We start from the raw sequence: 24,154 nt of genomic DNA, 5'->3' as shown, positions 1-24,154 counted from the left end.
TTGGATTTAACGTCCAATATTTATCCAATTCGCAAAAAAATTATAATTTGATATGTTTGTGCTTTAGATAACCTGCTTCTTCGTTTTTTCCTTAATTGAACAGTAGGAAATTAAATGAATGGAGACATAAAATAATATTCATCCAAGGACATGAAGTATCACTAACATCTTAATTGTGATATATCGCTATATGATTTTATCAACACATTCTTTTTCTATAGCATCTCCATAAAGTAAATAAAGGCCTGTTCACACCAAGAACGATAACTATAAAGAAAACGATAAAGTAGTTCTAAAAAACGTTCTCAATATTAAAGAATAGCAGAGTTCACAGCACAGCTATAACGATAACAGCACAGAGAAACAATATCGTTGGAATCACTTTAAGAGCGATTTTATCCAGCTGATGAACGATAACAACATTGACAGCCAATAAGAATCCACCCTGCTTTAAAGAGCTCAAGGATTTATATTGATAGACAAGCACCCGGTTAGAATAAACAGAACGATATCGTCCGCTGGTGTGGGCTTTATAGTTATCATTCTTGGTGTGAACGGGGCCTTAAATCTGACCGGATATTTCCGTGAACATAAAAACTGCAGGTCATATTGAGTAATGTGACAATGGCTCACCTGTATGCTAGCACTGTGATTGGGCATCCCAGAGGACAGTGAGATCAGCACTGAGGTAAAACAGGAGAGAGAAAAGACATCAATGGTGTTGTTAAGAAATATGTGTTGAGTACAACACCGGGTCACGGCACCAAATAATACTGACCTGCTATGACAGTGTTGACACACTCATACAGAAGCGACATGGCTGAGGTACTGAGAGGTACAATGAGAGTAAGGACAAGAGAAAAAAAAAAAAAAAAAGAGAGATTATATTTAACCCTAATATTTTTAGCCAGCTTTAGTGCTTTGGTGTGTTTTAGTATCATTGTTACCTGTGGATGAGGTTTGTTAGGGGCTCGATCAGCTTCTTTCCCAAACGAGGCTCCAAAGGAGTGAGAGCACCAAACTAATAAAAAAATAAAAAAAATAAAAACACACACGGAAATCTCATTACAAAAAAAGCGTTGAATCTGTCCCCTTTAACCCTAAATGCATCATAAATTATCAACATGATTAATGTACTACATGCCATCTGTCACTGATTGATAGTTTATAACTTTTTAAAAAGCAAAAGGCCTTTTAGTATCAAACTGCCCTCCGGTTGTGAAATACATGCCATTTTGTTGTGAAATCTTACATAAAAGGAATTATTATATTGTTAGTATTATTTCAAAATGAAATCAGCATAGATTTACTTAATTATCCATATATCATTTTTAGAAAAATCTTTTGATGAACATTTAGTCGTCCATCATCCACATCATTGTATTGCATTGCATTTTGTGTTTTGATCCACGATAAAAAACAGCTTTGATCATAAAACTACACTTTAAATTTCATCTTACTGAGACATATTATTGGCAGATATAGAGTGACAACTGATATGTATTGCATTTTATGCAAGTGGTCTGCTATGCTATTGTATATGGCTGTATAAAATATCAGCAACTGCGCCAAATCAGTTTTGGCCTCGTTTTGTTTTTCCTCCTCGACTATAAATGAGCTCCATATACTCCTATATCATACTATATGAGCCATAAAAGCCTGTTGTATCAAATATGATACTCAACTTTTTAAAAATTGTGCCTAAAGTTTCAATAAACCGTTACATTTAAAGGGATACTCCACTTTTTTTGGAAATAGGCTCATTTTACAACTCCCCCAGAGTTAAACAGCTGAGTTTTACCGTTTTCGAATCCATTCAGCCGATCTCCGGGTCTGGCGGTACCACTTTTAGCATAGCTTAGCATAGATCATTGAATCGGACAGGACCATTAGCATCTCTCTCAAAAAAATGACCAAAGAGTTTAGATATTTTTCCTATTTAAAACTTGACTCTTCTGTAGTTACATCGTGTACTAAGACCGACGGAAAATGAAAAGTTGTGATTTTCTAGGCTGATATGGCTAGGAACTATACTCTCATTCCTGCGTAATAATCAAGAAACTTTGCTGCCGTACCATGAGTCCAGCAGGCGTAATGATATGACGCAGCGCCTCAGGCGCTATATTCAAATCGCAACTTTTCATTTTCCGTCGGTCTTAGTACACGATGTAACTACAGAAGAGTCAAGTTTTAAATAGGAAAAATATCGAAAGTCTTTGGTCATTTTTTTGAGAGAGATGCTAATGGTCCTGTCCGATTCAATGATCTATGCTAAGCTATGCTAAAAGTGGTACAGCCAGACCCGGAGATCGGCTGAATGGATTCGAAAACGGCAAAACTCAACTGTTTAACTCTGGGGGAGTTGTAAAATGAGCCTATTTCCAAAAAAAGTGGAGTATCCCTTTAAAAAAATAAAATAAAAAATTATGACTACATCAGACTTTACAGGGTGAAAACCTGACATATATAGTTTCTTACCAGCTTAATGATCTTAATAAGGACCCAGTTGTTAGTGGAGGAGGTCATGAGTTTGAAGAACAGGGGCGCCAGGGAAAGGTAGTTCTTGGGATTTCTTCTGGCCAGTTCACAGATGACGTTCACAGCCGCTGACTGGACACCTGGGACATACACAATCAAACGTTCAGGTGGAACGCCTGAAATATTAGCATTTAGCGAGCCACATTAAGATGATGATTCAGCATTTGTACCGGGATCTGGGTCCTCCAGCTTCTCCTTGAGTCGTGGGAAGGCAGGACGCAGGGACTCAGGGTACTTCAGGAACACTTTGTACATGATCAGCACTGCCTTCTTGCGAATGTATGGTTTAGTGTGGGACATCTGAAATGGAGGAAGGGTGAAAAGGAATGAATATGTGCTGAATGTCAATATTTGCCTTGCATAAACACTCTGAATGGCTTTACCAAAGTCATGATGTCATTGGCCAGGTCACGAGCCAGGTCGGGGGTCACAAAGCAGGAAAGGCCAGTCAGAGCCACGCCGGTGTCGTACTGGTTGGGACTACTGAGATCCTGGTGAGAGATGATGAAAGCATCCTATAGCAACCAGCATAATCAAAACAAATACAGGTGAACAGGAAGTTTAAAAAGCACCTTGCGGATCTGATTGGTCGTCAGCATGATGACATCAGTGCCCTCATGAAAGCATTGCGATGCCGCAAGGTAGCCGATTCGCTGAAAACGAGAAGAAAAAAGGCATTTGTGGACCAATGTTGCTAACTAAAACTATTGAATTGTTGCCTTGGCAACTAACTGAGATAAAATGTAAAGTACTAAAATAAAAAAAACTGAAACAAAAATAAATGAAAGCCAAATATAAATAAATAAAAACCCAGTAACACTTTAGTATAAGGTCATATTGGTTAATGCATTAGCTAAAATGAACTAACAATGAGCAACACATTTACAATATTTATTAATCTTTGTTAACATAAGTTAAAAATACAACTGTTAGTTCATGTCAGCTCAGGTCCATAAAGTATTAACAGTTACTACTTTTGATTTTTATTATGCATTCATTAATGTTGAAATTAACATGAACTAAGATTAACAAATCCTTACGAGAATGAATAAATGCTTTAGTAAGAAAGTATTTTCCGTTGTTAGTTCACGTTAACTAATGTGGTTAGCTAATTGAACTTTATTGTAAAGTGTTACCAAAAGACCAAAAAAAGAGAGAAAAGTAAATAATAAAAATAACAGAATAAAAAAAGAAATATTAAAATAAAAGCTAATTAAAAATATTAATAAATAGTATATAAATAATACTAAAATAGGTTGCGACTGAACGCAAATATAATTTTTCGACGCTGCCTCTCACCTTGTAGGTGAATTTGGAGGAGCTCATCACCTCCACGATGTTGAACGCAGCCCAACTGACATCATAGCCAAGCATCTGCAACTGTTCGAAAGAGATATCAAAAGAATAAGTGATGGATTGAACTTATTTTGAAGCAGATGGGAAAGGATATCAATGATCTTACATAGGTGAGCTTGCAGACTGCGTTGGCTTTAACCGCGATGTTGTCCTGTTTGAGTTCTTGTTTGATCTCATCGATGCATGTAGAGATGTATTTGGCCTGTTGAAGGAACAGGAAGTATTGTTAGAAAGAGTGAGACAAAAATAAGAACAATGCTCTCCATAACAGCCCTGAGCATCGTTTAGCTTCCTGTTGTCAACAGCATGTCAAATCACTGCCAGACCTTAACAGAGAAAGAAAGTGTTCAAATTAAAAGAGAGTGAGATTAAACGTTTTGCCTTGTCTTTACCTGACAACATGCCTAGATAGAAATCTATCAAAGCGATATATAAAGGTGATTATCTGCCATAATTAGCATTTTTTCAAAGGTATAGTAACCTAAATGAAGTCACGTTCCAAACCCAATTTTTTCCCCTGATAAACACAAAAAGACATATTTAGTAAAATGTCCAAGCTGCTCTTTTCCATATACTGAAAGTGGATGGGGACCAGGGACACCAGGGACATAAATCTTTTCTAAAATTCAGGCAAATGGACATGAATGGAATGCTTCATGATTTTTCAGACATGTTCTCACATTAGGCTATATATATAAGCCACAATCAAAGACGCATTGTTGAAACCCAGAAGCTAAAAATAATAATAAAAAACATGCTCAAAACTAGGTCAGTATGTTTGTGCGTGTATGCGTGAAGAATCAATGGATGACTAAAAGAACTGACAAACCACAATATCTCATGGCCAGAGACATTAAATTGTTAAATGATTAAATTAAAATATAAAAAAAGAGAGAGAAGAACCTTCAACCAGCACTCAAGACACATGCTCTCTGCATCTCAGGGACACACACAAAGTGTTGTTGTATGGGGCGAGTGTGGTGGTCATGTGTCTTTAGTCATGAGACAGCCAGAGCAGTGACAGGAGGGGAAGAACTGAAGGGCTTAGAGAACCTTTACATGGGCATAACCTCTCGTTTACCACAGTGAAGGATAGCAAGACGTCTTCACTGGGGTAAAGAGTGCAAATACGTGGTAAATGAAAGTTCTCCATAAGATTTCCACATCTTTTCAAAACCCTTGTGAATGATGCATTATGGGTCGTTTAAGCGCCGAGAGAAAATACAAGGTAAACCAAGGTTGTCCAGAAGGTTCTTGTCACGTCTTTACAACATTCTTGTGAATGATGCATTACGGATAATTTCCAACCACTGAGACTGAAAAAAAAGGGATAAACGAAGATTCTCCAGGTTTTCCTGAAAAATTCTTGTGAATGGTGCATTATGGTGCACATAGAACAAATAAAAATGAGGTAAAAGACGGTTCTCTTGTCAAATCTTCATGCAGTTCTATGAATGGTGCATTATGGGTCATTTCCAACCATTGACAAAGGGTAAAAGAATGTCCATCAGAAGATTTTCCAGACCTCTTTACAAAACCCTTGTGAATGTTGAATTATGGGTACTTAGAGGCAAGAGAGGCTGAAATACAAGGAAACCAACAGGCACATCTTTACAAATGGTGCATTCTGGGTGATTTCCACTTAGCAATAATACAAAAAAAATGAGTTTTCCTGTCAAATCTTCATGTAGTTCTTATGAATGATGCATTATGGGTAATTCTCAACAGCTGAGATTCTTCAGGTTAGTGACAAATCTTCATGTTCTTATGAATGAATCTTATTCCTTCTTTCCCCGCCATTGACGGAACTTTTTAGCTTTCAGTGTTTAAGTGTTCCACGGTAGGGGCGTCATTACGCATCTTCTGAAAGAGTAGAGAATCTCCGGATCAAAACAGGCAAAAAAGCAGCAGAAACAGATGATAAAACCATTGATTATGCATGTAGTATGTTATGATATGTTGTAGCCTTTGACAGCTTTTTGTTCAAAATGTAGATTTTTTTTAATTAAACATACCCACATTCAAGTGTTGATTAAAAAGAATGCATGAAGCTAGAATAAAATACAAACAAAATATTCTGGGGGCAATGAAATTTTGTATGAAAATTATAAAAAAAATAAATAAAAAAAACACCAGTGGGGAAAGAGTTATGAGTAACTTCGACCCAGTAAAAATGAAACTCTAGAGGTAAACTAGTTATCAAATTATCATGAATGATGCATTATGGGTAATTTCATCCCTGTAAGAACAAAACCATAAGGGAATAGAATGTTCTCCAGAAGATGTTCCTTGTCCCATCCTCATTCAGTTCTAATGAATCATGTATTATGGGTAATTTCAGCCCATTGCCATGACTGAAATATTTGTGAGTTAGCTAAGAGTTGGATTTGACCAGTTCAGCAAACCATCAGTCAAGTATGAAGACGAACTCAACGTTCTTCTCAGGCAAACAAGAGAGCACAGTCTGAGGAAAACCTGAAGTCCATCCATCTTTTCAAGCACTACCAGCATGTTCAAACATGCCAATGATGCCCCAAAATTACTATTCAAACATGCCTATATCAAAATTACTTGGCTCAAGCACAGCTATGGTGTCCAAAAAAACATTTAGGAGGGCAGCTCACTAGTTCTGAGACCCAGCGAGTGCTTTGGCTAAGTACACCCACCTCTTGTGGAAAACAAATATAGAGGTCTCATATGAAACCACAGGCAGAGAGCAAACAGAGCAGTGAACACACATACGCACAGTCTGACAGTTCATTCAGGAGGCTATGAATATTTCACAGCACTGTCCGCTGTTGGCCAGGTAACAGACACGGCATCTAGGTACGCCGGTACAGGTTACATTGATGAAGCCTTGCTGATACCCGACTCCAGATGTTTGCAGATTAAACAGGGCCAGGAGACTAGAACTGGAATGTTAAAGCAATGAACAAAGCAAGTTTTAAGGATGTTTGTATTTGAACGCATGGCACGCAAGGTGTGATTAAAACATGGTTTGATATTCAATTGAAATGAAAGTAGGAGACCAAAAACCAGTCAGACCAGAATCAAGATTGTAGCATGAAGTCAATGTAATCAGGTGCCAACTAACTACTTGAACAAGAATAATTAAATATCCGATATAAAAGTTTTCCAGAGCGATAACTCGGACAGCTTGCTATCTTCATAGATGAGTGGGTGCGATCATGATGCAACATTTTTTGCCACAGACTCAAGGCCACATCGGACAATGCAGATTGTTCAAGAAGGTTCACACCGTCTTTAGCACATTAGAAACGCATGGCGTCAGTGTCCAGTGTTTACTAAGTTTACTACATTTCATAACACATAAATCACTGATCTGATGTCTGCTGGAAGGTCAAACCGGTGACTAAAATCAATAAGAAACTCCAAAAAAGGGAACAGAATACTGAAGAAGTTAAAGAGGGAAAGCCCTATTTGATTAGAAATGCTCAGTTTTACAGCATCTTGTTCTCTTTTTCCCCAAAGGGAGGGGCGAGGATGGAGCATATTGCAAAAGAGAATTCAGCTTTGTCATTATAGGTGAACAGGAAGCCTACTTCCTACTTCATCATTTCATCTTTATTTCAACCACAGATCACAAAATGAACGACAAGAAGCCAACAATTTTCATCTCTAACACTGTGGTCAAACTGACAGATGTGATTTCATATCCAAGACGACGGGCTGCGTCTCAATACCTAGTCAGCTGCCTACCTAGACAACATTTTTGGGCATCTCAGACAAATTTGAAATCAAACATATTAGGGGATTAGCCTATAAGCCCGTTCGAACATTTAAAATCAAACTTTTTTTGGGCATCATATGCATGTTTGAACATTTTGGGCCTCATCTGAACTAGTGTTGTCACGATACCAAAATACGATAGGCTACCTGACTATACCAATATCGAATCGATACCATTGCAATAAACTAAAACAACAGTAAAAGTAATTGAATAATACGACAGAACTTAAAAATCATTGTTATACTAAAATAAAATTAAAAAAACATTATCAATCACATTCGCTAACCTTTAATAATTCTGAACAGTTTGGGATAAGGATCAGAATCTTATTTCACGATAATTTAATATTTTTTTAATGCGATTTTATATCACAATACAGTCATCTTAAAATATATTTTAAATTATTTTATCTTTAAAATAAGCAAAGATGCAAATTACAATCAATATGACAAATAGGCCTACAATATAAGATACAAATGAAATAAACAGTGCTTTAATATTTTTAGGTAGGCCTATAGGCTACAGTAGGTCCATTTAACATCAGTAGCATTCAAGTAAGAAATTATAATCAAATTAAAAAAAAAAAAAAACCACACTGAATAGTCTTTAAATTAACTATAGCTACACCTAATAAATATATTAAAGTTATTCAGTCAAGCAGTGGGTGATTTTCTCTTTTCTTTCGTTGTTTGATTAACATTAATCACACAGACAGCAGCAGGTTTATTACGCCTCCATCTCTATAAGAGCTGATGCACGGATCCAATACATTGGAACACCCCCAATTTCTTTCTTAAAAGAAATTTAAACCAATTAAGTTCACTGGACACACCGACTGTGTTTGCATGGATACTTGCCAGGCATTTTAGCATATTTTTGACCATTCAAGCGCAATAATCCGTGAAAGAGAACTGAATTCAAGATCGCATTCTATCTGAAGGCCAGCTATGAAATCTTTTTCGAGGCTAGTTGTTTTTAAAAACTGTTAACATCAAAAACGTCCAGCGCTTTGCTTTGCACACACATGTGCCGCTGTCACGCATCAACTCAAATTATGAAATATGGCTCTTATTAGAATGCTGTCATTCTTAAAGTTCTGGAACTAATACAACGTGGAACCCATACTGTTTTTGATAGCATGGTAACGCAATACCTTTCTAGTGCCGGTATATCGTGCAACACTCAACTGAACATTTCCATTGGACATTTGTGGGGATCATAAGCACATCACAGCATTCAAATCGACCACATATGCAAGTTACAATTTTTGACCTGAACATTTTGCATGATGTAGGTGCATTTGAACATTTAAATTGAATCACATGGCTGTTGTTCAAATATTTTGATTAAATGTTTTGGGGAATTCTATACGGGTTTGAACCTTTTGGGAATCATAAAAGAATCAGAACATTTCCATTAAATGGTGTTCGAACACTCGAATTGAACATTTGTGGGCATCTTAAGCACAGCAGAACGTTCAAATCTAACACATCGTACGCAAGTTCAAACGTTTTACAAGAACATTTAGTTCATATTGCAAATGTAGGACCATTTGAACCAAATATTTGGGCCACACAGGTGCATCTGATAGGTGTTCGAACATCACATGCATCATGCGCGTTCGAATCTTTGAATCGAACATCGTAGAACGCGCCTATGATGACGCCCCCCGAAAAGCTGTCTCCTAGATAGGCTTCTAGATAGGTTTTGTGACACGGCCAATCTCATGACACGCATAAGTGAGGCAAGCTATAGCCTATTGAATTGACATCTTTCTTTTAGCGTACCGAATCGGTTATCACATGCATAATTACACAAAGAACAAGATGGAATCAAATTTGTATTTATTTTAAAGAATATATTTATATAGGTGTCCGTTAGCAATGCTAACTGGCCTCATACATGATAAACAAAACGATGACAGACTGTTCTAACAACATTAACAGCTGTCACCTACCACACCAGGATTATTAAATCACTGAAATAATAATATTTCGTGTTTAATATATAAATATAGTTCGTTATCTAAACACATTTGACAGGTTATAGCCGGTTAGCTCACCTGAAATCAGGTGATTTGAAATCACTGACACGAGATCAACTTGATTCATTTATACCAGCTGCGTTTAAGGCATATTTACGAAAACATCCAATTCTGATTTTAATATAAAAGGAAATTAACTGATAGAAGTGTCTCACCTCATCTTCCTTATGGTTCCTAATGCCACGTACTAAATCCTGCAGGTTTTTATCGAACATCCGATCGATGCTCCCCTTTACGATCTTCAGAGCCATGATGATTTCCCTCCTGTCCGACCGGACCGAACCGCAAACACGGGCTTTATCTGAGTACTGACCGGCCCGCAGGAGCGCTAGTCTCTCATTCAGTCCCGAACAGCGGCCTGTGCAGGAGGGGTTTTGCTCTTTCTGTAAGTGCTGATCTGCAGCGGACCCGTCTAGGAAATGGCTGACAAAATGGCGGACAGGTCACCTGACTGACAAACCCATGCACACTGCTAGCGCGCGACGCGACGCAGACGCTTCCCAGCGTGTCGTTTATTGGGATTTTCACATTTTTTTCACGGATTCATTTTAATTATTTTTTATAATAATCTTAGCCAAGTTTCACATTGCATAAATAATTCTAATCAGCTAACGTTAATAGAAAACCTTACTTTCTAGACTAAGTTGAATCAAGCAGTGTTTAAACAAAAAAATGAATGATTAATCATCAAATAACTCCGTATTCTTCATTTGGGATCATTTGTAATCTCCTATTTCCTCTTTTCGTTATTTTATAATATCAAGTTACACTTTGAATTAAAAAAAATTTGTTACAAATAAAACTGTCTAGACCTCAAGCTACCGCGACGCGTCATTAGGGGTTTACGTTCGTATGACGCCAGCGCTCAGTAGACCAATCAAAGCCTTTGTTTATACAAGCAACTGAACGTGTGAGTATTCATTATAAGAATATTAAAAACTTCGCACAGAAATAAATAATAAAATAATAAAATAAATAATTAAAATGTTACTGAGCTGGTGATTTACATAACATACGCTATTTAAATAACATTAAATATTATTTAACAAATTTTTTAAAGTAATACCAGTTAATGTCATAATGTGTATGTTTGTACCCGCATTGTTCCATACTACTCCTACTAAGACTGAAACATACAGTCTATACTGTGTAGTATGCACTAGACAGTATGTTAGTATTCTATTCCAAACATGTCCAGTGAATATCCTTATAACAACATTGTCGGCCATCATGCAGAATTTTTTATTTAATCCTTCACGGATACTAAAAAAAGCTTGGACCAAGTTACATAGCACTAGAAACATGTTTATAATAAGCATGTTTTATGACATCCAAAAAAAGAATAGCATTATTGAGGTCAACCTATGCAGATGTAAGTTGTGAATATTAGAGGACCAAACAACAGACAACAAAAGGTATGTCTACAGAATTTAGTAAAAGTCCATAGACAGAGTTATTGAAATCCATACCAGACAGATCAGATGTAGATTTGTGCACTAAAAATGATGAAACTTCATGATCTCTTGTAGTGGGTGTCAATCAACAAAACCAGCCTTACTTTTCTTTTCTTTTTTTAACATTTTCCTTTTTCATAAAAAAACAAAAGGAAAAAAGTTACTCATAAAAAGCAGCTACATAGAACAAGCACAGTCTTCAAATACATTTGGGCTTCGGTGTTCCCCCCTCCCCCAGACGTCAGTGTGGTTCTGAAATGTAACGTTCCCCTTCGGCTATCCAAATGTGGTTAGTGCAGAAACATACACATCCGACATTTAGATTAAGGCGCTTGTTTGCCTCGTGACGTCTCGATTCAAAAGTGCTAATAATGTTCATATCACGTTTTATGTACAACACGAAAAACTCATGTAGGTCACAAAGGTGGGCAGACAAAAAATAACACAAATGAATGAAGGAAGCCAAAGTGTGTTTGTGAGCATAAAAGAGACAAACGCAGTTCAGCTCTCAGAAGACATCTGCTCGTCCTGTGCTCTGCTGTCCTCTTTTACGTCTGTGTCTGCTGTCGGGTTGGGCTCTGGAGAGTCAGTTTTGAGTGTTTGCTGCTCTATAGGGTCATCTGGATTAGGCCTGAAAGACAAATAAAACATTAGTCTGCATGTATTTAGATTGAATGGGCCATATATTTCCTTTTACAACGTCTTGATTTTGTCTCTACTAGAAAATGCCTTCATGTTTGAATTGAAGGGGGTGGATTGGAATCCACTGCTGCTTCAATGTATTTGTGTAAGAAGTGATTATAATCAAGGTATTAATCAATATTTTTTTTCCTTCTAAATATCACATGAGTTGGATGACTTCTCTGGAGATTTTACTTTGTTATAGAAGTTACCAGTGTGATTACTGAAATGTTATTTTCATTATATTCTTTAATGTCAGTATTTGATATTTGAATGTAGTAACATTGCTTGCCTATTTACTATTTACATTACTTGTCCATTGCTTCCAGAAATTAAATAGGGACTGGTTTTGTGTTTGAGAAAGGTCTTCAACATGTTAAAACACATAGGGGTCATTGAAGTCTATAGTTTAAGGGACCATTTGTCAGTTAAATCCTATAGTTTCCATTTAGACTAAAGTGTCCTATCCTGAGAGAAAGAACTTGTTATCTTGATGTTTTGAGACGAGACTCCTGTTTATAGTTAGAGCCTGGCCAAATCCAACCTTGGAAAAGCTGTGTGTCGGTGTGTGTGTTAGTCTTCTTGCTTACAGGTTAAGGAACCACTGGCATTATTGGAGATTGACTGAGTTGTTGTTCGGGACATGCTGGCACCCAGCAACCCAAATCTGCGACCTGGAAGGTCACGACGTGCCTAACTTCAGGGTCAGAGTGTCAGCGGCATAATCTATGGAGATATGCTTCTGTCTATCTGTATATGTGTGGAAAATTACTATGTTTATCAATTTCTTGGCCAATCAGAATCATTCAGCCTGTAAGTAATGACGTAGCTTAGACCTTGGAAATGGTATAACTGCTGTAATCTTTGTAACTGTAAGCTGGGCGGCCTACGAACTCCTGTGTGAGTCTTGAAGCTGACTTCTGCTGATGAAACTGCAAACTATCTTCAGTAAAACTTTTCTTCAATTTTTTATAATTCTGACTCCAGGTCTTCTTTTCAAACATCTGGTCCATGGGTCCTAAACTGTTAACCCCTAACAGAATGTTCAAAAAAACACTTATTTTTCCACACAATTGACATTGTTGCAGCACCTTTCTTTGTCGGCCAGTAACGCTCTGGGGTGCGTTTCCCGAAAGCATCGTTAGCCAATTTGACCAATTTGCGACAGTACGGTTTCAGGAAACAGTCGTGACTAGCTAGTATGGTACTTAAGCAGTGAGTCATGTTGTTGTACGGGAAATACACCCCTGTTTAGTTCTTGTCTCCATGAAGCCCCTCCTTCTGAAAAGTGCATTGTGCCATGATTGTTCGGCTGGACCAGTGTGTTGTGATTGGTCAACCGCTTCAACCGCGTTTCAGAAAAGCCACGGACCTTTCCATGACCGCAAGTTTCAACACACTACTAAAGCAACTCAACCAGGCCTCGCCTCATTTTTTGCATACGCCTTGGGCAGGAATTCATTAAAGAGTTTAGTTCACCCAAAAAAGAAAATTATCGGGTCAGAGGTCACTTTTTCGCCAGAACTCCCATACGGCCGTTACCAGAAGCCAGTGATTAGAGATTATAAAGATATAAATATGGATTGTATTCTGATGTGTCTGAAGTTTCAGCTCAAAATACCAGCTTGTATAAGTTTTTTAAAAAGCCGTTTTTTTGTGTGTCCCTTTAAATGCAAATGAGCTGCTGCTACCCGCACCCGTTCAGAAGAAGGCCGATCCTTTGCATGAGCTTCAGATGCTGAAACAACATAACAGCCCAATTTCTTTCAAGCAAAATGTCAATAATACCCAGTAGCGGAGTGCAGCCTTACATGTTTGAACCGGAGTCACAAATGGAGAGACTGCAACTGTTAGACTGTACATGGACGTTTCTGAATGGTTAGTGGATACATTTATGTTACTTAGTTGTTGTGGAGTTACGTTTATTCATCTCACCGACTAGCCTGTACCGTCATGTTAATCTCTAAACTGTTGTATAGGTGCTTGTGTGTGAACTGTATTAGGATGCCCACAGAGCCAGAAAATATATGCTGCATGGAGATAGAGCAGATTACGGTTATAATGTCGGACTGCTGCTTCTCACTCAGGGCGGGATCTAGTGCAGATCGTCACCAGTCATGAGCGGGGTTTCCCTACTCTTACTTAGAATAAGGGGAAATTTGAAACAGCTTGTTGTGAGAGACTGATAATGATACAATAATACAAAAAAGTATTGGGTGGATTTTTACACACACTGTGGACACACATCTGTGTTCAAACACCTTATAAAAGTGAATTTTGCATAATAGGTCCCCTTTAAATGAGGAATATTGTGGCATGTTTGTTCCAGGAAGAAAACTCTAGACTACAATCGAGGCTCTTAAGGGAGTTCAGAAACAGTGCGCACTGAATAATTCCCTCTGGAGTGACTTTGTAACAACAGCAACATTACACACTAAAGAAAACTGAAATTGTAAAAAGAACTAGGAAAATCTGTAAACTAATTATTAAAACAAGACGAAAGATGGCCGCTCTTCACCTGATGCCGTTTGGGGATTTGTTCTCATCCTGTTTCTCATGGTCTGTGGGATTGGGCTTGCTTTCGGTATCAGAAACGTCTTTTATCTCGCTTTCTGATTCTCCGTTCACTGGTTTAGAGTCGTCTGGGAGAAAGAAACAAAGCGCAAGCAGAAAGCATATTTTAAAACTGGTTTAAATGCTTGAAATGATGTGGAAACGTTCCAGATTCACAGTTTACCTGTGTTTTGTGTGTCTTGCTCATTGCTTTCTTGGTTCTTTTCATCCGGTTTTGGTTTACCGGTCTCAATCTTGCCAATAAACTGGAGCTTTAGTTTATTGTAGACTGCGGTGGCCTTCTCCATCACTGCACTACTTGCTTTGTACCGACGAATCTAAAAGACAAAAAGATAGTCAGAAGTGTGCAAGTTTTATGATGGGAATGCTATCCCATGTCAATCGCTAACTGTCAATATTACATACTGCACCTTTAAATAGTAAAACAGATTGCAAATGGAAATTTACAACGACTTTTAGGGTGTCAGGGTGTCGTTTTCCAGTTTTCTGTAAGTTCTTGTACCTTTTTGAGTGTGGCAATAACATCTGCGTTCTTCTGCAAGATGTGAGTGGTCACTTGTACCGAGCCGAGCTCATCCAAGGCCTGTAGACACTTCTCAATGTCCTACAGATTGAAAGGAAGGGGACTCACATCAGGGCGCTTTCACAAGTACAATTGTTGCTAGAAATATAGCGTCTGGCAGAGAATGATGAGTGGCTGAAACAGGGTTATTATCATTAACTAAAAAATTAATTAAAAATTAATTAACCAGAAACATTGCTTGTGTGAATCCTAGACATGGTACCTTTGCTGTAAAATTGCCAGTGTAATGTTTCCAGTCATTTTAATGGCTTTCGTGTGTGAAAGTGACTACTGATCCCGACGAAATTCAAAAGGTCATTTTGATGACATCACTACTTACTGGGTTGTCAACCTTCAGTGCAAACTTGATGTCTGTGTGGAGCTTCTGTAGTTTCTCTTCAGGTGAGGGTTCTGAATTTATACAGGGCGATAGAAACGATACTTAAAGTCTGATTGACCATAAAAATTATTTAAAAAAGGACTGAACTGCCATGAGAACGTTTCATGTGACCTTTTTTCTTCTCAACTTTCTTCTCAGGTTGACGCACCGACTTCCGTTTTGGCTTCTCGGGCTTAGACCTAGTGGGAAACAGTAATAATTAATGACATGGAGAGTCCCAAGAATTGTGCCGCAGTGGTTTTGTCAAGGTTGAGCCAAAAACCTAGGGCTAGTTCGCAAAAGTTGTTTTTTGAAATAATCTCCAATATTTAACGAACGATTTGATTGACAGCGGAGGTCCAAGAGGCAAAGTTGCTCAGAATGAGGAGTTCTATGAATGGCATGGGCGTGTGCCAAAAATCGTGTGGTATACAATCCTTTAAAGGGACTATGTGTAGCTTTTTTTAGGTATTTTATTATCTAAAATCAATATTTTTATTAATAAATATGCCCTCAATGGTGTACAAATACCTATGCCAATGATCAGACTAATCCTCGTAAACAAAGAATTTATTATCTTTATATACATGGGACGGGTAGGTCCACGGAGGCTTCCATGTAGTTCCGCCATCTTGAAAAACTATAATAGCAGAGAGGGACAAAAAGTACTAGGCCAACGCGTTTCCACAACGCGTTTTCGTTCAGAACCAGCGTCACGTGACTGAAGCCAGCAGAAGCGGAGGAGCAGAGCAGAGAGAGGCGCTTGTCACTGCCGCGGCAAGTTTAAAAGGCTGCACTGCACGGTTATTTATACACCGTTCATTCATACATATGCTGAGTCACAGGATGAGTCCTCGTCATCGAAAAAGTCCAAAATAGACCGTAAAAGGAAACGTGACCGGAGATTACAAAAACAAGGGTTAATGTCGGGATAGCTAATGCAGGAGAAAGCTTTCAAAAGAGACGCTGAAGTTGCCTGCTTTCTTCTCGACAGGTAAGTCAATGTTACGGTCTTAATTACAAGCTTTTTTTTCATTGCTTGGTTGTGTACTTTATTATATAGACAGTAGAACATTTATAGTTAAAAGTTAAACAGGCTCTTTGATGAATAGCTGCTATTGAGTAAAGTAACGTTAGAGAAGGCTCTGATGATGATGATGATGATGATATCTAACAATGCACGTACTTCAAAAAATATAACGAGTAAAGAAGGCATTACTACTAATTACCATAGTTAATGTTTTCACAGTCAGTAATTCATACTGTAGCATTCTTTTTTTCGTCATTTCAAGTTTCAGTTTGTTTTAAATAACAAACCTGTTCACCCGAAGAAAAACTGTAAGTGCTATTATAAGACATCCTGTCATAGCTTTTTGGTACATAACGGCTACCGTAGATGCAACGCGCATTTGAAAAAGTGAGGCGCTGGAGAGCATTATTCGTTTGAATGCAAAATACAATTTCACAACTAGATGGGAGAAATTCCTACACACAGTCCCTTTAAGCACGTGAAAAACACGAAGGCTCCCCCTGTGGCCGATTTCTTTAGAATTTCTCACAGGCCTCTAGGGCCGTGAGTCAAACAGCCCCAACGAATTTAGTTTCTATCAACCTCTGTTACCCTTGTCTGAAAGCTCCTCAAACTTCATTGGCATTCTTGGCACCTTGGATGATGACACCGCATGCCAATGTTCAAGTCAATCAGACTTAGGGTTGCATAGTTATAGCCATATTTATGTTTATGTTATAGCGCCACCAAGTGGCCAGTCGTCACATGCTTTTTCACACAACCACAGAATGAGCTCTTACATAGGTGTGCCAAGTTTGGTGAAAATATCTCATTCCGTCCACGAGTTATAGCCATTTTAGTAAAAGTGGCTCCTCCCACTTTGAACGTTTTGACGTTTGAGAGAGAATGAATCGAAATTTCTACTTTTTTGTGGTGATTATTGACAACCAGACTCCTGAGAATCTTGCTGCACTAGTTTGGTTCCGATCGGGCCAAAAATCTAGGAGCCAAGGATTCCAACGATATAAGAAACTTGATACACCTATGCCTTGAACCCCTAAAAATCAATTCAAGCTAAATAAACAAAAACAAAAAAACTAATACAAATGACAAACGTACGTCAAATTAAAATGAAAACTAAATATAAAAATAATAGAATACAAATAATACTAAAATAACAGTGGTGGGAAATACTGCAAATAGCACTGCGAGGCGCACAGTTGATTCGACTCAATTGATTCCAATAGTTTTGTTAGCATGTTGCTATTTGAACAGTGCAATCCAAATACATACCTCGCTTTGTGTTTCTCCTCTGATCTCTGTGGCTTCTTTTCTTTGTTATGTCTCTCCTTTTTCTCTTTCACCTCCTTCTCTTTCTTTTGCCGCCCTTTCTGGCTATCTTGACGCTTGGCCGATTTTTTTACCTAGGGAACAAACGCAACAACCCAAACGCAGTTAACATTTTGAGAAACGACACTAGTAGAAAGAGTTGAGAATGTTCTGGTGACTGACCTCTGAGGGAGGTGGAGAGTCGGAGTCTGATGGAGCAGGGATGGGGGCAGGGGGAGGTTTCTTGGATTTTTTGAGAGGGTGATCTTCCACGTCCTCATCCGAGCTGCTGCTGCTGCCACTGCTGCTGCTTCCTCTCCTGGCCTTGGTCTCTTTCTCTTTTTTCCTTTTTTCTTCCTCCTCTTTTTCTCGCTCCCGGAGCCGACGGAGCTCTTCTGCCTCCTCCCTCTTCCTTCGCTCCTCCAGTTCCTTCCGCCGCTCCTCGTCTCTCTTTTTCCACTCACTGACGCGGTCCCCCCCGCTATCGCTTCGCGTTAAAAAAACAAAGACAAACTCAAATAACCATCCATATGTTGCTCAAATTCATAGAATATTTTGATGTTCTTTGAATATCATGGGAATTGCATTTGACAATATATTAAAATCGGACATATTAGTCTGATGATGTTTCTACTAATTTTTCATATTTAAAATGAACAATTTATTGCAATTAAGTTGCAAAAACAGCTAGTTTTGTAGTTTTTGAAACTTTTTGATGTCACATGACAAGTAGTCTTATGGGAAATCTGTTACACTACTTATTATGTAGTCGGGTTTTTTTTTTTTCATCTCTTTTCCACACATTGTGAAAAAAATTGGCCAACCAATTAGATTTACGCTTAAGATCACATACCACTGGTGTAACATTAAACTATGACTAGGTGGCACTCTAAATCTAGGTTGCATATCTAAGATAGACTATCTACAATTTTTTTTTTTGCATTGGTCTGAATTTTTACGTTTAGCTTTCATGTTAGCGTGAACAAGCATTAAGGGTTCGAAAGAGGGTGGAAAATTGTCATATTGAACAAATCTTAAGGCAAGACAAATGTATTAACATTATTAGTGTAAATGTACAAGTAAAAAATGCTAGAAAGGAAAAGAAACCAAACTCACCTATCACTATCTGATGAAGAGGAAGGAGGCCTTTCTGGAGCTGGTTTGGCTTTCCTTCCACGTGGCTTTGGTGGAGGTTTCTCCGCTTGGAAAATGAAGCAAAAAGAAAAGTGTCCTTTAGTATTCTGATGTACTTGTCTAGGATTCCTGATATCCGAGTGCTGAGGATAACCGTCTCAGGTAATGTTTCCATCCACTTGCTATTCAACGCAATTACTCAACCATTAAAACCAATTATAATATATGCTGGGTTCATGTTGCAAAGCGTTCTCACCTTTCTTGCGCCCTTGAGGGCCTTTCCTTGCAGGAGGAGGTTCTGAATCGGAATCGGATTTGGATCCAGACTGCGATTCGGATCCAGAGACGGCCGGCCGTGGCTTATCGTCTTCTGATTCGCTCTTAGCAGCTTTCTGATCTGACTGGGAGCCAGAGTCTGAATCAGAGCCTGATGATGCCTTCTAAGATGATACAAAAACAGTTTAACATCAAGCAAGTATGTAATTATAGACAGCCAATGCCACTGAGGTCTTCTCACCTTCCTCCTGCCTCTGCCAGCTGGCTTTTTGCCACCTCGACCGCCCGAATCCTTCTGCGGTGTGAAGTCCTGGAGAACACATTAGTAACTTAATACAATTTTAATAGCATTTTTGGCAATAATGAAGCCATGAGGTGTTCGAGCAAATTATCGACCCAGTACAATTCCAGACAAGAATACCTGGTCGCTGTTTTTGCCGGATTCAGAGTCAGAGCTGGGTGATGGTTCCGGTTCTGAGGGAGATCCACTCTCCTCTACATCTCGATCACTGGATGATGCCCGTGTTCTCTTCACTGGTGGCCGCTGCAAAGTCAATTAAAAGTCAAAAATCAATTTAACCGTTTTTTTATACATCTTGTCCATGCAATTACAAAGTATTGAGACACAAAAGTAGTTCATTTGAGTTTTACTCCAAGTATAAAGCAGACACTCCATTGGATGTTTTGCCCAACTACATCCTTTAAGCCCAAAGTACACTTTAACACAGCCAAATGCACGGCCTTTCAAAGAATACACCGTTTGTTAGCGTGCATGAACACAAATATACGCATTAAAAGGTTTCAACCTTGTCTGGAGTGTCTGTGCTATTTTTCTCCAAAAGGTATTAGTGATAAATGTCTTTGCGCTCTTGTTTACACCAGGTCATTTATGCGTTTTTACTGATCGGATAGATATACAATATGTTAACTGTTCCATCTTGGCCACATAAATGTGTCTCCGCAAAATGAATATAAACCCAATCTTCAATTCCAGCGCTACATGCAAATTCAACGAAGTTCACGTCAATGAAAGCAACAGATATGCGCTGCATTTCATTTATTCAAGATCAAAGCACTAGTGAGATCATTTAGTCTCACTACTTTTAATGAAGATTATTGTGTGTTGAGCTTCAGGATGTGGTTTCATTTGCGGTCTTGTTTGTGTTTCTTAAGAGATTCTCTTCTCTGTGGCGAATGTGTGTTGCAGTAGCGCTGTCATATATGATTACTAACATGTTGCGGTTTTTTTTTTAACCATTTTGAGAGGAGTAAAATTCACATGTGGCTCCAACAACCAGATGCATTCACACTTGTGCAGTTCCATCTGGAATGAGTCTCAGACCACCTCCTGAAGTGGTTTGAGTGATCAGATCTCGAAAGCATTTCGGAGGGCATTTACACTTGGGCTGCGTTTCCCAAAAGCATCGTTAGACTAAGTTGATCATAGACACCATTGGTGGCTTAGGCTTACGATGGATCAACTTGGGCGTACGATGCTTTTGGGAAGCGCAGCCCTGGTTTTTTCACAATCTGACAGCTATCTGATCAGATAAACGTATGAAGTGACCAGGTGTAAGTAAGCCCTTAAACTAGAGTTGCATGTATTTATTAACCCCTTCACACAATGTGCGTGTCTATTGTTTTTGTGTCTCCAGCAGTTTTTTGTTGTTGTTCCATTTCATCCGTCTCGTTTACGGAAAACAACGGGCCGAGCCAGTGTCGCCACTTTGTGGACAAACTAATTAGTGCAAAATAATTCGAAGCGCACGTGCAAAGTGAGCGGACATAGCACATGTGGTTAAAAAACATGCAGCATGCGTACAATGCTGATGACGAAATTATGCCACAAGCACTGTACGCAAACCCTATTGTAAATGTAAAATATGTATACTTTGGGCTTTAGCCATGACAGAATTCATAACATAGAAGGACCCTAATGCTTAAATAAAAACTAGTTGGCAAAACACTGATTCGTCTACAAACACTTTTCTATTTAACACTATAAATATTGTGACTAACTAAAACTATGACATTAAGGAGAAATTCAAAGGATTCCAACGATATAAGAAACTTGATACACCTATGCCTTGAACCCCTAAAAATCAATTCAAGCTAAATAAACAAAAACACTAATACTTGTATTCTATTATTCACCTGAAGGTATAACGCATAACACTGCAGGAAAAAAAAAAAAGACAGAATAGATGACAATGAGGATAAACTGCTGATTTACACAATAAGCGATCATGTTGGCTTGTTTCATGTTTCACCTTTGCAGCAGGAGCTTTCCGCTTCACTGCCGCCTTCCTTTGGTCCTCACTCCCAGAGTCAGAATCATCACTTCCCGTTTCAGCTTTTCTTGGTACCACTGCTTCCTCTTCATCTTCTGCATCACTCCCCGCAGCAGGTTGGTTGTCCTCGCTTTCCGATGATGATGCAGCCTAAACAAACACAAGGAAAACATGAGAAATCAGCATTTGCTGTCATGAAACAACGGATTTCGGTTGTAGAAATTAAGTCTTACTGCAGGTGTGGTATAGGAGGCATGAGGGTTGTTTTGGATTTCCCACAAGCCTTCATTGAACCCTTTCCTTTTGTTGGGCTTCCCATACCGGTCTTGGTTCTTTTCATACGCAAAAAGGTCCTTAGGTGCAAGGAATGCTCTGAAAGAAAATAAGAAGCAGTTCAAATCTGAATTATAAATACATTTAACGTCTCTTCTTTCGTATTGTGATGTACATCCGAGTGTAACAGATTTTCGGAAAAACAAATATGTAGGGTGGGACGCAGCTGAATGTAAGCATGCAGGAGTTAAAGGATTGAAGAATCCTGCATTTGTCACAAGAGAGAAGACTGTAATTTTACTGGAAGATTGAGTTAGGGCATTTTGATTCAGTGGTACAAGGTCAAACTCAAAACAAAAATAAAATGCACAGATGAACGGTTTACAATAAGACTATAATGTGCATTTATACAATAGTTAGTATTTTCATTTCATGCCAACTTTAATATATAAAAGGAAACCAGATGAGGTCTAAAAAAAGTTCTCCTAGTGCCACCTGTTGACTTATGGGGTCAGATGAATTTAAAGTTGTTACTTCAAGGCAGTTTTGACAGGCAATGCTTTTTAAAAAGCACTGCAATTATCAATCAACATTAATAAACAGAATAAAGAGAAAACAATAAAGTAATGCACACAGCTCATTAGAAGATCCAAACCAGGGGTGCCCAATCCTGTTCCTGGAGATCAGAATCAACACTGATCCAACGCACCTGCATGTAATTATCAAGAAGATCTTGAATATCTTAATCAGCTGGTTCAGTTGTGTTTGATCAGGGTTGGAGCTGAACTTTGCAGATCTCCAGGAACAGGATTGGGCACCCCTGATCTAAAGTAACATGCATCGATTTACCATCATTAACGACCAGGTACTCATTAAAACCCTGGGATACGTACGTTTCGTGAGTCCCGAAGAAAAAAATGGGGATCTTATTAGGTGGTGGTTTGACAGCTCCTTCTGCAACATCTTCAATCTGGAAGAAAAATACAGTCCAAATATTACAATAAGGTGATCACATGTTTTTCAGCAACAGACCTACATTGAAAATTTAAGTTCTACAGAATTAAACACTAATTTAGAAATGGGTTTTCTATTTTGCACCGGGTGGGTCACTTTAAATATGGACAGAAAGAATGTCCATGTGTAAACATGACACTCAACCCCCACCCCCCCATTTTACATGTGATTGGGCAATGTAAATACAATGTAAAAGTCTCAAGTCTAAATGTAGTAATTACTCATATAATCCCATTATGCATCTAAAGACGACTCCCAATGAATAATAAACAGGACTTTGTTCACGCGACCTTAGCTGCTTCTCCAGCAAACAAGTTAGCCAGCCAGCTAGCCTCATACATTCATGAATAAGGTAATAAATATGCAACAAATACATCCATTAAGATGCCTAGACTTTAGAGTAATAGACAGCACGTGTTTGTCTGCAAACATATATTTCGTAAACGACCAGGCACTGAGGTAAAGCTGGTGGGGGGGTGTGTGCACTGGATGCAGCGCGAGCCTTGTGCGAGCTCCCCCGCTCCTCTTACCCGGGCCGGCCAGTGAGGATATCCCTTCATTTTAGCAAAGACAAGATCCCCGGGCCGGAAGTTGTGCGGCATCTTGTCGTCCCTCTATGCACCGCTCCTCGTTCTGCTTGTTTGTGTTCGCCCGCGGTCCGTTTTTTTCAGGCCGAAAGACAGTCCTGGTTCAGATACAGTAGGTGAGGAAAGGCGGTTGGTTTCTGCAGCGGTTTCCGCTCATTCCATTTTTTGCCAGCGGAAGTCCCGCCCTCTGGCGATCGCTGATTGGAGGAACGGACTGGCACTCTTTACGTCCACCAATAAGAATGCACAATGTGTACACCGCTAAAGACTTCAATTTAATAGTATCATATTAACATTCGCACTGCTGATTATAAAACGACTGTTGGAAATTAAATTGGGAGCTAATCAAAATAATGTTATAGTTTCTTGATTACAACATCTATATAAAATGCATTCTATGTAATGTAATGGCACTCTTATGAATGTATTTGTATCTAAAAAAAGATTTACTCAATTCACTTTAATGAATTACTACTATATTTCATCTACTGAAAATAAGAATGATAATCGTAAGGAATGTAAAACAATTGAGGAGTTTTGAGGAAGAAATATTTGGAAAAATAATAAAGAGATTCTTATCGCGTATATATATATAATATATATACGCTATATATATATAATATATATACGCTATATATATATAATATATATACGCTATATATATAATATATATACGCTATATATATATATATATATATATATATATATATATATATATATATATATATATCGCATATACTCTTGCAGTTGGTTGTCAAATATAGAAAACATTATGGAATATTACTCAACAGAAAATATTATTGAATTCTTGCAAAAGCTTTGTTTCAAAGACTTTATAATTATATTTCACATTTCAAGGCCGGGTAAATGCACTCCAAAACTGGTTTATATATTAAATAAAA

General features: G+C 38.3%; 2 protein-coding genes across 6 annotated transcripts in view; both read right to left on the bottom strand.

Annotated features, from left to right (window-relative positions):
- The window catches only part of ap3d1 (adaptor related protein complex 3 subunit delta 1), a 32,049-nt gene extending 21,926 nt beyond the window's left edge, over positions 1-10,123 (bottom strand). For 2 of the 4 annotated variants that reach the window (XM_084115998.1, XM_084115999.1), the window contains exons 1-10: positions 9,845-10,111; positions 4,001-4,096; positions 3,838-3,918; positions 3,111-3,191; positions 2,922-3,029; positions 2,709-2,838; positions 2,479-2,618; positions 948-1,021; positions 779-828; positions 634-683 (exon numbers count right to left, since the gene is read on the bottom strand). In XM_084115998.1, coding sequence (XP_083972124.1) covers positions 634-683; positions 779-828; positions 948-1,021; positions 2,479-2,618; positions 2,709-2,838; positions 2,922-3,029; positions 3,111-3,191; positions 3,838-3,918; positions 4,001-4,096; positions 9,845-9,940 — 906 coding nt within the window. In that variant the 5' untranslated portion in view covers positions 9,941-10,111. Of the gene's footprint in view, positions 1-633; positions 684-778; positions 829-947; positions 1,022-2,478; positions 2,619-2,708; positions 2,839-2,921; positions 3,030-3,110; positions 3,192-3,837; positions 3,919-4,000; positions 4,097-9,844 lie in introns of all 4 variants that reach the window. The other 2 variants (XM_084116000.1, XM_084116001.1) reach the window with 2 other exon arrangements.
- Positions 10,124-10,907: 784 nt separating this feature from the next.
- On the bottom strand, positions 10,908-23,437 carry hdgfl2 (HDGF like 2). 2 transcript variants are annotated; one of them, XM_084117551.1, is made up of 16 exons: positions 23,196-23,437; positions 22,545-22,621; positions 21,612-21,750; positions 21,358-21,528; positions 19,509-19,631; positions 19,329-19,397; positions 19,068-19,251; positions 18,794-18,878; positions 17,861-18,164; positions 17,642-17,772; positions 15,472-15,539; positions 15,301-15,371; positions 14,901-15,002; positions 14,562-14,715; positions 14,343-14,466; positions 10,908-11,774 (listed from the first exon to the last, which is right to left on the bottom strand). In XM_084117551.1, exons 1-16 carry the CDS (start codon positions 23,265-23,267, stop codon positions 11,645-11,647), a joined length of 2,004 nt encoding a protein of 667 aa, XP_083973677.1. In that variant the 5' UTR covers positions 23,268-23,437; the 3' UTR covers positions 10,908-11,644. The 2 variants fall into 2 exon arrangements, with proteins under 2 accessions (XP_083973677.1, XP_083973678.1); XM_084117552.1 differs by having other exon boundaries at positions 19,068-19,248.
- Between the last annotated feature and the right edge of the window lie 717 nt (positions 23,438-24,154).

Source organism: Abramis brama (genome assembly GCF_963993115.1).
Source record: "Abramis brama genome assembly, chromosome: 6".
NCBI lineage: Eukaryota > Metazoa > Chordata > Actinopteri > Cypriniformes > Leuciscidae > Abramis > Abramis brama.
This window is presented reverse-complemented; position numbering and strand designations above follow the sequence as displayed.

Bases quoted from the DNA above. Each gene is read 5' to 3' on its own strand.
- hdgfl2 (XM_084117551.1), bottom strand. From the start codon at position 23,267: ATGCCGCACAACTTCCGGCCCGGGGATCTTGTCTTTGCTAAAATGAAG. The intron at 21,529-21,611 runs GTAAGACTTAAT...GTGTTTGTTTAG, and splicing joins CCTCCTATACCACACCTGCA to GCTGCATCATCATCGGAAAG. The intron at 18,165-18,793 runs GTGAGTTTGGTT...TTTAACGCGAAG, and splicing joins TCTTCATCAGATAGTGATAG to CGATAGCGGGGGGGACCGCG.